This window comes from Pseudophryne corroboree, chromosome 2 (genome assembly GCF_028390025.1).
Source record: "Pseudophryne corroboree isolate aPseCor3 chromosome 2, aPseCor3.hap2, whole genome shotgun sequence".
In the NCBI taxonomy this organism is placed as follows: Eukaryota; Metazoa; Chordata; class Amphibia; order Anura; family Myobatrachidae; genus Pseudophryne; species Pseudophryne corroboree.
The window spans coordinates 169,923,897-169,940,991 of NC_086445.1; the positions used below are offsets into that span (position 1 = coordinate 169,923,897).

The 17,095-nt window shown below is 44.1% G+C and overlaps 1 protein-coding gene across 7 annotated transcripts in view; it reads right to left on the reverse strand.

The window, feature by feature from the left end:
* Positions 1–17,095, reverse strand: part of CDADC1 (cytidine and dCMP deaminase domain containing 1) — a 77,416-nt gene that overhangs the window by 30,448 nt on the left and 29,873 nt on the right. For all 7 annotated transcript variants that reach the window (XR_010206525.1, XM_063952005.1, XM_063952004.1 and 4 more), the window contains one exon: positions 6,789–7,358. Coding sequence is in view for 6 of the 7 variants with exons in the window: in XM_063952005.1 (XP_063808075.1) it covers positions 6,789–7,358 (570 nt within the window). In the remaining variant the exon portion in view is untranslated. The remainder of the gene's footprint in view (positions 1–6,788; positions 7,359–17,095) is intronic.

Here is a 17,095-nt window from a genome sequence, read left to right on the forward strand (position 1 = left end):
TGCACCTTACAAATCACATCCTATTTATTATACTGAATATACACATTTTACAAGGGTCACACCCAGGATTAGAAACCACAACCTATTACACTGGAAGCAGACACCTTACTGATGAAGCTGTTTGCTCCTGTATAGGAAAAATTAGAATTTTAACTATATGAAGATAATTCTCTGACAATTACACATAACTTCATATAGTTAGAATTCTAATGCTTCCTCTACAGGAGCAAATAACTCCATCAGTAAAGTGTCTGCTGTCAGTGTAACAGGTCATGGGTTCTAATCCTGGGTATGACTGCTAAGAAATGTGTGATTTAAATTAAAAGACAATTAAATGTATAAATACAGTATATACATTTTTTCAGGACACTCCATATACACACACATATATATATATATATATATATATACACACACACATATATTATATATATATATATATATATATATATATAAAAAAACAAAAAACAATTGTGACCAGCACTCCTACAGCAAGGATTGAATACCTGGGTGCCTTCCCGTGGCACTGCAAGGCCCAGCAGACAAGGTAAGGTGATGGGCGGCACTCCAAAGGATTTTCTATGAATAAAACAGCTCACCAGGCCGATTAGCGTGTCAACGTTTCAGGTGTCTTTATTCACACCTTTCGTCAGGTATCCTGACGAAAGGTGTGAATAAAGACACCTGAAACGTTGACACGCTAATCGGCCTGGTGAGCTGTTTTATTCATAGAAAATCCTTTGGAGTGCCGCCCATCACCTTACCTTATATATATATATATATATATATACACACATATATAATATATATATATATATATATATATATATATATATATATATATACACACACACACACACACACATATATATACACGCACACATACATATATTTATCTTAATATAGGAAATAGGGGGGCACCAATATTTATCTTGCCTCCGGGCAACTGTGATGAATTTACGCCACTGGGCCCAATATCTGGGAGCCAATCGGGGTGGTATCACCTGCTGTATCAATATGCTGCAGATTCCCTGTCTACAGTAATAATGCTCTTTCCGCCTTTACTACACTTCACAGAGTTTGGAGCTTGGCACTCGACTGTCTTCCACTAGCTCCATACAATGGCTGGCAACGTAAATGGACCTGGGAGCCAACAACCTAGACACATCTGGGAGCCGGCAGCTTGGTCACAGTTGAGAGCCGGCAATCCAGGTGCTTCAATCTACACACAGAGGGATTGTTACGGGGTGCTCACAGAACACCATTAGCCACAGAGAGTTACTAGTCTGGGCCAGTGTTACTTTCCATCAGCGGCACCTGCTCTATACCACGCTAATCATACGGAATGCTCCTATTACACTACTATCAGTCACTGCTATAGCTGCCAGGGGATGCAGTCAATTTACCTACAATCAAAATCCAGACGAGGCACCGTGCCCGAAGCGCGAGTCATGCGAGGGGTCGCAGTACACTTACATGGTGTCCATGTCGACCTGTGTCGACATACACCCCCCCCCCCAAAAAAAAAAATGGTGTCGACTTTTTGACCTGTCAACATTTAAAATGTTGGTATTTTGATCTTGTCGGGATATTGACCTTGTCGGGATTTTGACCTTCGGTCAACTGTCGACCAACGGTCAAAATCCAGACAACAGTTGACCGACGGTCAAAATCCAGACAACTGTTGTCTGGATTTTGACCGTCGGGATTTTGATTGTAGGTAAATCATACTGATCCTGCTGCCAGCACAGATTGTGTGCCAAAAGGAAAGACAGACAATCTTACTATCTACAATTACAACCAGGAGCGGCTCTTGCCCCGGGCAAGCAGTACTTTTGCCCGGGGCGCCGCATCTACAAGGGCGCTGCCGCATCATAACGGGCGCCACCATGTTACTGTAGGACTGGAGTCCTGACTGAGCACAGCGCAGTCAGCGCGGACCCTCCCTCCCTTCCGCCCACTTTCCCGCCCACTTTCCCATGATGCATTGCGCACCGTCGCACGGTGCGCGATGACGTCATCGCGCAACACCTGACGTCATCGCACACCGCATCGAGGAAGGAGACGAGCGGCAGCGCTGATATGGGCACACTTGAGGCAGGCGGCACAGTGGTCAGCGGCACGGCATGATCAGGGCGGCGGGCGGCACAGCACAGCATCATGATTAGGACGGCTTGTTCCTGCACTGTCCCATTGTCTTTTAACAAGTTCCATCATTGCAAAACTGCAAGCCAGGTGAGGAAACAGTGATATATGAAGTACTTTTTTTCTATTAAATCTCAGCTTTCTGTGAGCTATTATTTATTTACCTCTGCCACCACCACTGGGACCATGTAACAACTACTACTTTATGAGCTTCTAATTTCTACTGTACATATTATCTTTCATTTTCCATTCTATGACTTCTCCCTGAAATAAGTACTACTTTGTGGTAATGGGACTGTTGGACACCACTGTGCGGTGTAATGTGAATTGGTGCAATTCTGTGGCCACGCCCCTTCATCATTAAGTTACGCCCCTATTTGGCATGCACTGTCCCTGTTTTGAATGGGGGCGGAGGGGCGGAGGGGGGGCGCCAGAGGAAAAGTTCGCACTGGGAGCCACAAGGTCTAGAACCGGCCCTGATCACAACTTGCTACATAGTGGCCTATTTGTACAAGAACACATTATATAGATACAGCAGGTGCCAGCTCCCTGATAATATCTGGAGGACCTGAGCTGACCGGCAGCACAAGTCACCAACTGCCCCTTTGATATCTTATTACAGCAAAAGTGAAAGATTAATACATTATATCCTGCAGCTACTGGACAGTAATTGTTATCCACTTTGTTGCAACATTTACATCTAATTTAATTGAAATTGCATTGTTGGGAACTTGGGACTAATTTTACTTGGAGGGACCCTTGTCCGAAATCTACTTTGGAGTGGTCCTGAAAACTTTTACATTATATAGTGTGACATTTATATTACTGCTCTATAAAGCATTAATACCTTTATTTTATAGTGTGTACAGATTATTATGGTTCTGTTGCTTCTATATTGTTGCGTAATTATATTTCCTGCTTCATTTCCAACTACATTTTTCTAAATATACAAGGTGTCCATACTTTCTATTTAGATTTAGCACTCCCTTTTCTTTTTTTGTTTTCACCGTTTAGTAGATTATAGATTCGGGAGCTGTCTTTATCCAGCAGATTGTTTTCTCTGTCTCACATAACAGTGCACCAGTGTTTTTTTTTTCTTTCCACCATATTTGCTGCTTGCAAACACAGGGCCTGATTCAGTTCTGTGTCTTGCCTATCAAAACGCAGGTGTGGTATGCAAGGTCGACCACACTTATGTCGAAGTCGGAAAATATTACAGTACACACATCATGTACAAACTCCACACAGATGGCCTCCGTGCGCATACTTGTTGTGCCGTGCGTGCACATATTCGCAAGTTGCGTATGACCGCTCACACGGTCCTGCGTATTAGCGCGTGGTATGAGTAATTACGGTAGCATTTGTACTCGCATGGAAAAGCCACAAAGACATATCACATATTTAATTCACATAGGTGGTCATTCCGAGTTGTTCGTTCGTTGCCGATTTTCGCTATGCTGCGATTTGTTGCTAAATGCGCATGCGCATGGTACGCAGCGCGCATGCGCTTAGTTATTTAACTAAAAACTTAGCAGTTTTGCTGTTGATCCTGCGGCGCTCTTCAGTCGCACTGCTGATCGGTGAGTGATTGACAGGAAAGGGGCGTTTCTGGGTGGTAACTGAGAGTTTTACGGGAGTGTGCTAAAAAACGCAGGCGTGTCAGGCAAAAACGCAGGAGTGTCTGGAGAAACGGGGGAGTGGCTGGCCGAACGCAGGGCGTGTTTGTGACGTCAAACCGGGAACTAAACGGACCGAGCTGATCGCAATCTAGGAGTAGGTCTGGAGCTACTCAGAAACTGATTGAAAATATTTATTGCCAGTTCTGCTACTCTTTCGTTCGCTATTCTGCTAAGCTAAGATACACTCCTAGAGGGCGGCAGCCTAGCGTTTGCAATGCTGCTAAAAGCAGCTAGCGAGCGAACAACTCGGAATGAGGGCCATAGTGCACAATGAACACATAGCCCACATGCACCACACCAGCAATTTATACTTGTTTAAATGGTACAGGTGGTGTTTGGTATCCAGCTGTAGGGTATTTTAAGGGCAACATTCCGGTAGCAGTTTGCAGAAGATAACAAGCTCCTGCGCATAGTTATGCGCAGGAATAGGATAATAATATTATACTGTAATTACTGTACTCTGATATTCGGCGGGAACCCAGTGGAGACCAACTGCAAGTGCACCTCGACCAGACATCGCCCACCTATTCAAACCAACCTATGACCCCTCCTGTACTGTAAATGACCAGCCCTTTGACCTATGGATGAAGAGGTTACAGTTTCCATTGTATTGTGTTTTGACCAACTGTATGAAAAGCCAAGCTGCCTAGCCAGTCAGCTATCTCTCTCTGAAGGTCATCTTACATAGTATCTGAGGTTGAAAAAAGACAATTGTCCATCGAGTTCAACCTATTTGCGGTCTCCTATGCATGATGATTTGACTAAAATTTCTGACTGATGCTGCTGTCAGCCGTTACATTTTATCCCTATTTATAGTAACTATAATGCATGACTATGCACCATACCCCTGGATATCCTTATCCATTAGGAATTTATCTAACCCATTCTTAAAGATGTTGACAGATTCCGCCATTACAACTCCCTCGGGCAGGGAATTCCAAACATGTATTGTCCTTACCGTGAAAAAGCCTTTACGCCGTATTGTGCGGAATCTCCTCTCCTCTAACCTGATTGACTGAGCACCGGACCGTGTGGCGCTGGCGAAACAAAACATATGTACCATTGTATTGTAGCCTCTTTTCTCTTATTGTAATTGTATATCTGTTGTAACCCCCATTTATCAATTATATGTTGGCGGGTCGGATCCCAACATCTTAAATACAATTGGTGTCGTGTCTCTTTCCCTGCTAAGGTTATAAGTGTATTTCAGCCACACGTGAAGCTGCATTGTGCTCTCAGCGTGTCGGTGTGTATGCACTACGTGTACTTTGTACGTCCATCGTGGCGTGGGTACGCAAAGTGTATGCACGGTACGGGCCTTTGTACGCTAACTGAGTAAAAAGTACGTAGGTTAAGGATTGAATACAACGACTGCAGCGGCTCGATTTTAAAGTGTATTGAGTGTATTAAAGTATTTATTTTAGTCCTGTAAGTAAATCAGCATTTACACTTAAATTTACAGTGTCTAGGTCGACCACTATTGGTCGACAGTAAGTAGGTCGACATGGTTTCTAGGTCGATAGGGACTCTTGGTTGACATGTACTAGGTCGATATGACAGAAGGTCAACATGAGTTTTTGCACTTTTTTGGGTGTCGTTTTCTCCGTAGTGTGACTGCGAACCCCAATTAGTGCACCGCTTCACTCGCCATGCTTCAGGCAAGGTGTGAAAAACTCATGTCAACATTTTGTCATGTCAACCTAGAACATGTAAACCTAGAGTCCCTGTCGACCTATAAACCATGTCTACCTACTTACTGTCGACCAATAGTGGTTGACCTAGACAGTGTCAACCTAAGTGTGGTCGACCTAGAGACCGGATACCAAAAACGCAATACGGTAGTGCATCGCATCTTTGAGCAAGCCTCAGCACCTGTGGAGGACCATTAAATTGATTGAGCAGCCACCATTTTATATTACTGTTCTGAGAGGCATGGCGGGGACCAGCAGTTGGAGGGCATTCTGGTCCTTATAGGGGTTATTCAATTAGTGCAGTTTTTTTGACCAGTCGAAAAAACAGCACTTTTCACCCATGTTTTAGGTCGAATTTACATTTAAACCTATTCAATGCCCGTGTCATTTCTTCGACTGATCGAAAAATCTGGGACTGTCAAAAACCACATGGATCGGCGAATTCGCCGCCAATACACGTGTTTTGTTGAATTTGCGGGCGTTTTCGGCCATGCAGGTTCGCCAAAAAAATAAATGCATGGGCGAAAATGGTTCCAAAAATGGATGAAAAAGTCCGCTATTAAATACACATAGGTCGAATTAGTGCCGATTTTCCGACTGTCAGAAAATTCAGCATGAATTGAATATCACCCTTAGTGTCACTTGGGGTGCCTCCAGGTGAATTTGCTCTCAATTTATATATATTTATGTATGTGCTATTATCATGTAGCATAAGAGTATGGAAGTATATGACCCAGAGTGGGTGCAATTATTACGTAGCATTAGGGACCAAGACACCTTGACATGGCTTGGCGGCTTAATCATAAATTTGCAAATATATGCAAACTGAGATCTCTGTATTTCTATTATCATGTAGTAAAATTTAATTGCTGATCCCTTCCAGGACTTGTCAAGTCTAAGGTTTCTCAGAATGGATGCCTGAATTAGGATGCTGAAACCAGTGAATCTGCGTCAGAAGACGCACTTGCTGGCAGATACTTGCCCTAAAAAATGGTCGCAACATGCCTGCATTTTTGTCGCCACTTCCCGTTACCTCCCCCACACAGCTACTGTCCGTCAATTACTCTGCGTATTAATCTTGCCTGCGACCGCTGTCGCAAGACCATCACGGTGCGTGCGCAATTCTAAAACCATCAGTCAGCTACATCCGAATCAGCATTGGCTTCATCACTGAATCAGGCCAACAGTGTGAACAAAGATGTGCTCCAATGTAGAACACTCTATACCCTACTAATTATACTATAAAAAAAATCTAATTAAACAGACCACTAACCGGTTCGATATGCCAGCAGCCGGGCTTGAATGATACAGTGCTGTGCAATTTCTTGAGAAAGGCTTTGGTGATTCTCAGCACTCGTCTTACGGAGGTAGAAACCAAAATCAGAGTAGTTGGGAACACTGGCCGCCACTGTAGCCAGTATGAAGACGAGCTCCTTCATGTTCTGTCTCAGGCTAATGAAATATGGGTTTTCACATAGATTCTCCAGCCCTATCAGCTTGAGGATCTCCTTGTGCGTGTCCTCATTAGAGATTAAAAACATTGTTTCATACTGCTTAAACCGTTCCTGGCGATACTCGTAGAAAGATCTCGTTGGGAATTCAGGCCACTTCCTGGCAATCATCTGCACAAAGTCACATTTCAAGGATGTTTCTTCTACAAACTGCACCATGTTACATGACAACGGCTGCAGCAACACGCACACATGGGCACGACTGTTTGATTTTAACCGCTCAACTGCATTGGCGTCCAGCCTGGCATCTCCGTTGTCTGTGTGGGAAGAGTTTTCTTGCTGAAGGCTCATCTCTGGATCTGAGGGCCAGTAGGAGATCTGGTTCACCCCAGCTGGGAACAGAAATTGATACACGCAAAAAGAAAATCTCTTATTATACAGAAGTCTTATGAAGCCAAACAAAGATGTGTGTATCGGTGGCGACGTGACATCTGATGTAACGATACAGCAGTCACCCGTACACACTGAATGATATATCACACAATATACAGTATTGTTCATTAGCCGCATTCAGCTGCATGCTGTCTGCACCCAGGTCGTCCTATCTGATGTGTACAAGGGACGACCCCGATGTTGGCAGACGGGAGCGTGCAATCATGTGTTCAGACTAAGTGTACAATATATTTCACTGATCCGTGGGATCGGACGACATAAAGTGGAGAAAGATAAAGTACCAGCCAACCAGCTCCTGCTATGTTACAGGCTTGGGGGGGGGGGGGGGGGGGTCATTCAGAGTTGATCGCTCGCCAGCTACTTTTTGCAGCACTGTGATCAGATAGTCGCCGCCTAAACCGAGCTCTGCAAAAACAAATTTTGTTCAGTTTCTGAGTAGGTCTGAACTTACTCAGCCCTTGTGATCACTTCAGTCTGTCTGGTCCCGGAATTGACGTCAGAACACCCACCCTGCAAACGCCTGGACATGCCAAACACTCCCAGAAAACGGTCAGTTGACACAAATGCCCTCTTCCGATCAATCTCCTTGCGATCGGCTGTGCGAATGGATTCTTCGTTAAATCCATCGCTCAGCAATGATCCGCTTTGTACCTGTACAACGCGCCTGCGCATTGCGGTGCATACAGTAGTGATCTAATCGCTGTGCTGCGAAAAACGTCAGCGTGCGAACAGGTCGGAATGACCCCCTGTGTTTGAAAAATGAGGGGCTTGGTGGAAAAGAGGCACTTGCCACATCTACACTGGATTTTGAACTTTTGCTGCCATCAAGTAGCTTCTGCTATCTAGCGTCTGCTCCACTATCTTCTAACATAGTGGCGTCTGGCCACTTCTCACCAGCAGCAGCAGCAAAATACAAATCCCTGGCATTATATTTCAAGACTTATCTAGACGAAAAGGGGCCCATTGTGCTGGTGGTTAGATTCAGTGGCTATTTCTTTTGATTTTTTTTTTTCAGTGAATGTAACAAACTGTCACATTCACTGAATGTAAATGCTGATGTTACAAGACATTGTTTTCAAGATGGTGAGGTTAATGTTTAAGTTTATTTCAAATTAACAGGTAAGAAACATTCTAGTGATGAAAATAAATGGAAGGACAATAAAGGAAATGTATTTTGAAACTGCGGAAAACAATCCTAGCGAGGAATCTTTGAGGGTTAGTCTACAGAAAACTCGGGGTATGCCTTCTAACCTTGGAGATTGAATTCTGCTCCACCCGCTTCCACATCCGATCTGTTTATGCTGGAGGGAATGGCATAATTTCAGCTCACTACCCCTGGGGTAGTGAGGCGCCCTCACCCTTTATACAGCTAAACATGATTACTATGGGCGCAATATGCGCGATAACGGGGATCACTTTAGGAAGGAAATTGGGTGTGATATATCATTTGAATACCGGCCATAGAGTCTCCTGCAGTGTAACCACCTGTTTATGCTCCATTTTATCAATCCTTGAAATCTGATGAAAGTCGAGAAACACTAGAATGTGAAAACATTGATGAGAACTTGGATGTGATATAAAAGTTCAGAGATATGATTAATAATAATATTCACTCATTATCCACTGACTTTATATACATAATTTTTAGTATCGGTAACGTATCGAAATTAGTATTTTATGTATTATTTCATTATTCACAATAATGCAACAGGTACATTATTAAATGCTACATCCCGATATAAAAATCTGAATAAACTGATGTTTGTCATGCTGCTCTGCCTCTTTGGAGACGGGCTATCCCCTTAACAATGTCATGTTGTATCTATACCCATTGTGGACTTCTATCCGAATACCATATTGCCATGCATGCCTGTGTTTCATACTGTTTTGCCCTTTATCGTGTTATGTTTCTTTTTCTCAATAAACATATATTTAAAAAACAAACAAAAACAAATCTGAATAAACAAACAAAGAACCAATACACTGTTTATGATTTAGTCAATAAATACATACATAGTGTATAATACCATCCAAGATTTGTTTATAGCAGCAATAAACCCTCTAATTTAAATTCCTGTTCAAATAAATACAAATAGGCACCAACTTTCTACAAACTTCTTTCCTACAACTTGTTGTCCTGTAAAAAAGTACTTTTGTGGCTTGTGCCTCATTTCCACTGAGCCTCTCAACAGTTATAATCTGTTTGGTTGGTAGTTTATTTCTCTCCAAAGCTTAGTACATCTGGCCCATAGAATTTTTTTTTTTATTAAGTGCTTTTTATTGATTTTAAAACTCTACAAAAAGTGAAACAATTACATTGTTGTCAAGGAATACTTTATGACATAGATATAAAAGGGCAATGCAAGTCAATAACAAATACATGGAATACAAGGTGTGCAAAACGTCCTTCAAGTATAGAACAAGGAGAGGAATACAACATTTTAGATATAACACAGAAATTGACAAGGTTTGGACAAGGTGCTGAAAACGGACATAAGAACACACCACTTTACCCTAAACACAGTTGTAGTGCACGTAGTCTAGGATTTCCCAGATGAATCACCACCCCTACCCAATCTGGAGAGACCCCATCTCTCCCACTTATCATGGAACTTTGACATGGAGTTACGACAACTCCATGACTCTGATGTGGTCAGTCATGAAAGAGGTGCCCTCCATGCCTGCCCACATCACACACACCAAAGCTCTCTATTTATTGCCACAATAACTTTAAATGGTGGTAAAGCACAACGTATAACTATACTAGCTATTCTACCCGTTCTTTGCATGGGACTTTCCGATTTACATGGTTGTAAATATAAATGTGTGTTCAAAAATTTAGTAAATCTGTAGAGATGTAAATTTGAGACATCTTAATGTAAATAAATATGAATCCATGGTTCTTGGTGTTACCCGTGTCACAGTTGCAAATATCTGAAAAGGCTGTAGTACAGACAGCAAACTCAGTCTGCATGAAAGACTTAAAAAGTCCCTCACCAGTCACCAAACAATTGACCTAGGGAAGTAACCTCCTTCAACACCCAAATATTGTCCAAGGAGATTTTACGTAGCTCAGGATATGTGAAGGGTTAAACGAAAGGGGGTAATCAACATCAAAATTTGACCATTCATATAGGGTGTGAGCATATCGCCAAATCATTAGAGCTTGTCATAGTAAATTAAGAAGACCAAAAAGCAGAAATTGCATAAGAAAAAGGGAGGACCCGACTAGCTCGGCCAGAAAATTAACGAAAATTAAAATCCGCAAAATCAGAAGCCCAGCTAGACAGGTGGACCAATTGGGCAGCTGCATAATACAACCTGAGGTTAGGAAGGCCTAACCCACCTGAAGCCTTAGACCTACGGATGGTGTAATGGTTAGCATTACTGCCTCACAGCACTAAGGTCATGGGTTCGATTTCCGCCATGGCTCTACCTGTGCGGATTTTGTATATGCTCCCCGTTCTTGCGTGGGCTTCCTCTGGGTGCTACGGTTTCCTCCCACAATCCAAAAATATACTGGTAGGTCAATTGGATCCCAACACAAATTAACCATAGTATGAATGTGTGTGTGTGTACATGTGGTAGGGAATATAGATTGTAAGCTCCACTGGGGCAGGGACTGATGTGACTGGGCAAATAGTCTCTGTAAAGCGCTGCAGAATATGTGTGCGCTATATAAATAACTGGTAATAAATAAATAAATATCCAAATATTCTGAAACACAGAATTTTTTGAGTAAGACTGAGATAGTGAAACATTTGTTTTCTGATAGCTCAATGTACACAAACTTTGTTTAATACACAAAGTTATTAAACATATTGTATTAAATGGCCTTCAGGCTGTGTGTATAAGGTGTATATGAAACATAAATGAATTGTGTGAATGTACACAAACTTTGTTTAATGCACAAAGTTATTAAAAATATTGGCTAAAATTACCTTCAGGCTGTGTGTATAAGGTGTATATGAAACAAACGCATTCTGTGCTTAGACTTGGGTCCCATCGCCATGGTATCTCATTATGGTATGCAATTATTCCAAAATACGGAAAAATCAGATATCCAAAATACTTCTGGTCCCAAGCAACCTGCTACAGACTTCTGATAACCACCTGAGCTGGTTTATTATTATTATTGCCTCAAATGAAGAATGACAGAACACTGTCAATACTTGAAACACTTTTTAGGATTATAGACTAGAGAGTGCTGAATTAGGTTTAAATATTTAGGTTGGATGGACATTTTGAATAGATTAATACTACACATAACAGACAAGGGCAATTTCTTCCATGTATGAGCTCTCATCTTAAAATTAAACTAAACGGGGTCTATGTTTTCAGAAACATAATCCAAAACTTGAGGCGTAATCCAGACTCCTAGGTACTGTACTTAAAACACAAAGTCAACATTATTATTATCCTTTAATTATATGGCGCCACAAGAGTTCCACAGTGCCCAATTACAGAGTACATAAACAAAATCAAAACAGGAAAACAGCAACTTTCAGTTGAAGACAATATAGGACAAGTACAGGGTAACTAAAATAAGAATTTACTTACCGATAATTCTATTTCTCGGAGTCCGTAGTGGATGCTGGGGTTCCTGAAAGGACCATGGGGAATAGCGGCTCCGCAGGAGACAGGGCACAAAAGTAAAGCTTTCCGATCAGGTGGTGTGCACTGGCTCCTCCCCCTATGACCCTCCTCCAAGCCAGTTAGGTACTGTGCCCGGACGAGCGTACACAATAAGGGAGGAATTTTGAATCCCGGGTAAGACTCATACCAGCCACACCAATCACACCGTACAACTTGTGATCTAAACCCAGTTAACAGTATGATAACAGCGGAGCCTCTGAAAAGATGGCTCACAACAATAATAACCCGATTTTTGTAACTATGTACAAGTATTGCAGATAATCCGCACTTGGGATGGGCGCCCAGCATCCACTACGGACTCCGAGAAATAGAATTATCGGTAAGTAAATTCTTATTTTCTCTATCGTCCTAGTGGATGCTGGGGTTCCTGAAAGGACCATGGGGATTATACCAAAGCTCCCAAACGGGCGGGAGAGTGCGGATGACTCTGCAGCACCGAATGAGAGAACTCCAGGTCCTCCTTAGCCAGGGTATCAAATTTGTAGAATTTAGCAAACGTGTTTGCCCCTGACCAAGTAGCTGCTCGGCAAAGTTGTAAAGCCGAGACCCCTCGGGCAGCCGCCCAAGATGAGCCCACCTTCCTTGTGGAATGGGCATTTACATATTTTGGCTGTGGCAGGCCTGCCACAGAATGTGCAAGCTGAATTGTATTACACATCCAACTAGCAATAGTCTGCTTAGAAGCAAGAGCACCCAGTTTGTTGGGTGCATACAGGATAACAGCAAGTCAGTTTTCCTGACTCCAGCCGTCCTGGAACATATTTTCAGGGCCCTGACAACATCTAGCAACTTGGAGTCCTCCAAGTCCCTAGTAGGTGCAAGGCACCACAATAAGCTGGTTCAGGTGAAACACTGACACCACCTTAGGGAGAGAACTGGGGACGAGTCCGCAGCTCTGCCCTGTCCGAATGGACAAACAGATATGGGCTTTTTTGAGAAAAAACCACCAATTTGACACTCGCCTGGTCCAGGCCAGGGCCAAGAGCATGGTCACTTTTCATGTGAGATGCTTCAAATCCACAGATTTGACTGGTTTTAAACCAATGTGATTTGAGGAATCCCAGAACTACGTTGAGATCCCACAGTGCCACTGGAGGCACAAAAGGGGGTTGTATATGCAATACTCCCTTGACAAACTTCTGGACTTCAGGAACTGAAGCCAATTCTTTCTGGAAGAAAATCGACAGGGCCGAAATTTGAACCTTAATGGACCCCAATTTGAGGCCCATAGACACTCCTGTTTGCAGGAAATGCAGGAAACGACCGAGTTGAAATTTCTTTGTGGGGCCTTCCTGGCCTCACACCACGCAACATATTTTCGCCACATGTGGTGATAATGTTGTGCGGTCACCTCCTTTCTGGCTTTGACCAGGGTAGGAATGACCTCTTCCGGAATGCCTTTTTCCCTTAGGATCCGGCTTTCCACCGCCATGCCGACAAACGCAGCTGCGGTAAGTCTTGGAACAGACATGGTACTTGCTGAAGCAAGTCCCTTCTTAGCGGCAGAGGCCATAAGACCTCTGTAAGCATCTCTTGAAGTTCCGGGTACCAAGTCCTTCTTGGCCAATCCGGAGCCATGAGTATAGTTCTTACTCCTCTACGTCTTATAATTCTCAGCACCTTAGGTATGAGAAGCAGAGGAGGGAACACATACACCGACTGGTACACCCACGGTGTTACCAGAACGTCCACAGCTATTGCCTGAGGGTCTCTTGACCTGGCGCAATACCTGTCCCGTTTTTTGTTCAGACGGGACGCCATCATGTCCACCTTTGGTATTTCCCAACGGTTTACAATCATGTGGAAAAAACTTCCCGATGAAGTTTCCACTCTCCCGGGTGGAGGTCGTGCCTGCTGAGGAAGTCTGCTTCCCAGTTTCCATTCCCGGGATGAAACACTGCTGACAGTGCTATCACATGATTTTCCGCCCAGCGAAAAGTCCTTGCAGTTTTTGCCATTGCCCTCCTGCTTCTTGTGTCGCCCTGTCTGTTTACGTGGGCGACTGCCGTGATGTTTTTCCCACTGGATCAATACCGGCTGACCTTGAAGCAGAGGTCTTGCTAAGCTTAGGGCATTATAAATTTACCCTTAGCTCCAGTATATTTATGTGGAGAAAAGTCTCCAGACTTGATCACACTCCCTGGAAATTTTTTCCTTGTGTGACTGCTCCCCAGCCTCTCGGCCTGGGCTCCGTGGTCACCAGCATCCAATCCTGAATGCCGAATCTGCGGCCCTCTAGAAGATGAGCACTCTATAACCACCACAGGAGAGACACCCTTGTCCTTGGATATAGGGTTATCCGCTGATGCATCTGAAGATGCGATCCGGACCATTTGTCCAGCAGATCCCACTGAAAAGTTCTTGCGTGAAATCTGCCGAATGGAATTGCTTCGTAGGAAGCCACCATTTTTACCAGGACCCTTGTGCAATGATGCACTGTTTTTAGGAGGTTCCTGACTAGCTCGGATAACTCCCTGGCTTTCTCTTCCGGGAGAAACACCTTTTTCTGGACTGTGTCCAGAATCATCCCTAGGCACAGCAGACGTGTCGTCGGGATCAGCTGCGATTTTGGAATATTTAGAATCCACCCGTGCTGTTGTAGCAGTATCCGAGATAGTGCTACTCCGACCTCCAACTGTTCCCTGGACTATGCCCTTATCAGGAGATCGTCCAAGTAAGGGATAATTAAGACGCCTTTTCTTCGAAGAAGAATCATCATTTCGGCCATTACCTTGGTAAAGACCCGGGGTGCCGTGGACAATCCAAACGGCAGCGTCTGAAACTGATAGTGACAGTTCTGCACCACGAACCTGAGGTACCCTTAGTGAGAAGGGCAAATTTGGGACATAGAGGTAAGCATCCCTGATGTCCCGGGACACTATATAGTCCCCTTCTTCCTGGTTCGTTATCACTGCTCTGAGTGACTCCATCTTGATTTGAACCTTTGTAAGTGTTCAAAAATTTTTTTAGAATAAGTCTCACCTAGCCTTCTGGCTTCAGTACCACAATATAGTGTGGAATAATACCCCTTTTCTTGTAGTAGGAGGGGTAATTTAATTATCACCTGCTGGGAATACAGCTTGTGAATTTTTTCCCATACCTCCTCCTTGTCGGAGGGAGACCTTGGTAAAGCAGACTTCAGGAGCCTGCGAAGGGGAAAAGTCTCGACATTCCAATCTGTACCCCTGGGATACTACTTGTAGGATCCAGGGGTCCTGTACGGTCTCAGCGCCATGCTGAGAACTTGTCAGAAGCGGTGGAACGCTTCTGTTCCTGGGAATGGGCTGCCTGCTGCAGTCTTCTTCCCTTTCCTCTATCCCTGGGCAGATATGATCTTATAGGGACGAAAGGACTGAGGCTGAAAAGACGGTGTCTTTTTCTGCAGAGATGTGACTTAGGGTAAAAACGGCGGATTTTCCAGCAGTTGCCGTGGCCACCAGGTCCGATGGACCGACCCCAAATAACTCCTCTTCCTTTATACGGCAATACACCTTTGTGCCGTTTGGAATCTGCATCACCTGACCACTGTCGTGTCCATAACATCTTCTGGCAGATATGGACATCGCATTTACTCTTGATGCCAGAGTGCAAATATCCCTCTGTGCATCTCGCATATATAGAAATGCATCCTTTAAATGCTCTATAGTCAATAAAATACTGTCCCTGTCAAGGGTATCAATATTTTTAGTCAGGGAATCCGACCAAGCCACCCCAGCTCTGCACATCCAGGCTGAGGCGATCGCTGGTCGCAGTATAACACCAGTATGTGTGTATATACTTTTTATGATATTTTCCAGCCTCCTGTCAGCTGGTCCTTGAGGACGGCCCTATCTATAGACGGTACCGCCACTTGTTTTGATAAGCGTGTGAGCGCCTTATCCACCCTAAGGGGTGTTTCCCAACGCGCCCTAACTTCTGGCGGGAAAGGGTATACCGCCCATAATTTTCTATCGGGGGGAACCCACGCATCATCACACACTTTATTTAATTTATCTGATTCAGGAAAAACTACGGTAGTTTTTTCACATCCCACATAATACCCTCTTTTGTGGTACTTGTAGTATCAGAAATATGTAACACCTCCTTCATTGCCTTTAACGTGTGGCCCTAATAAGGAATACGTTTGTTTATTCACCGTCGACACTGGATTCAGTGTCCCTGTCTGTGTCTGTGTCGACCGACTAAAGTAAACGGGCGTTTTAAAACCCCTGACGGTGTTTTTGAGACGTCTGGACCGGTACTAATTGTTTGTCGGCCGTCTCATGTCGTCAACCGACCTTGCAGCGTGTTGACATTATCACGTAATTTCCTAAATAAGCCATCCATTCCGGTGTCGACTCCCTAGAGAGTGACATCACCATTACAGGCAATTGCTCCGCCTCCTCACCAACATCGTCCTCATACATGTCGACACACACGTACCGACACACAGCACACACACAGGGAATGCTCTGATAGAGGACAGGACCCACTAGCCCTTTGGAGAGACAGAGGGAGAGTTTACCAGCACACACCAAAAAACGCTATAATTATATAGGGACAACCTTATATAAGTGTTTTCCCTTATAGCATCTTTTTTATATATTTCTAACGCCAATTTAGTGCCCCCCCCTCTCTGTTTTAACCCTGTTTCTGTAGTGCAGTGCAGGGGAGAGCCTGGGAGCCTTCCCTCCAGCCTTTCTGTGAGGGAAAATGGCGCTGTGTGCTGAGGAGATAGGCCCCGCCCCTTTTTCGGCGGCCTCGTCTCCCGCTCTTAACGGATTCTGGCAGGGGTTAAATATCTCCATATAGCCTCCGGAGGCTATATGTGAGGTATTTTTAGCCAAAATAGGTATTCATTTGCCTCCCAGGGCGCCCCCCTCCCAGCGCCCTGCACCCTCAGTGACTGCCGTGTGAAGTGTGCTGAGAGGAAAATGGCGCACAGCTGCAGTGCTGTGCGCTACCTTTAAAAGACTGAGGAGTCTTCTGCCGCCGATTCTGGACCTCTTCTTACTTCAGCATCTGCAAGGGGGCCGGCGGC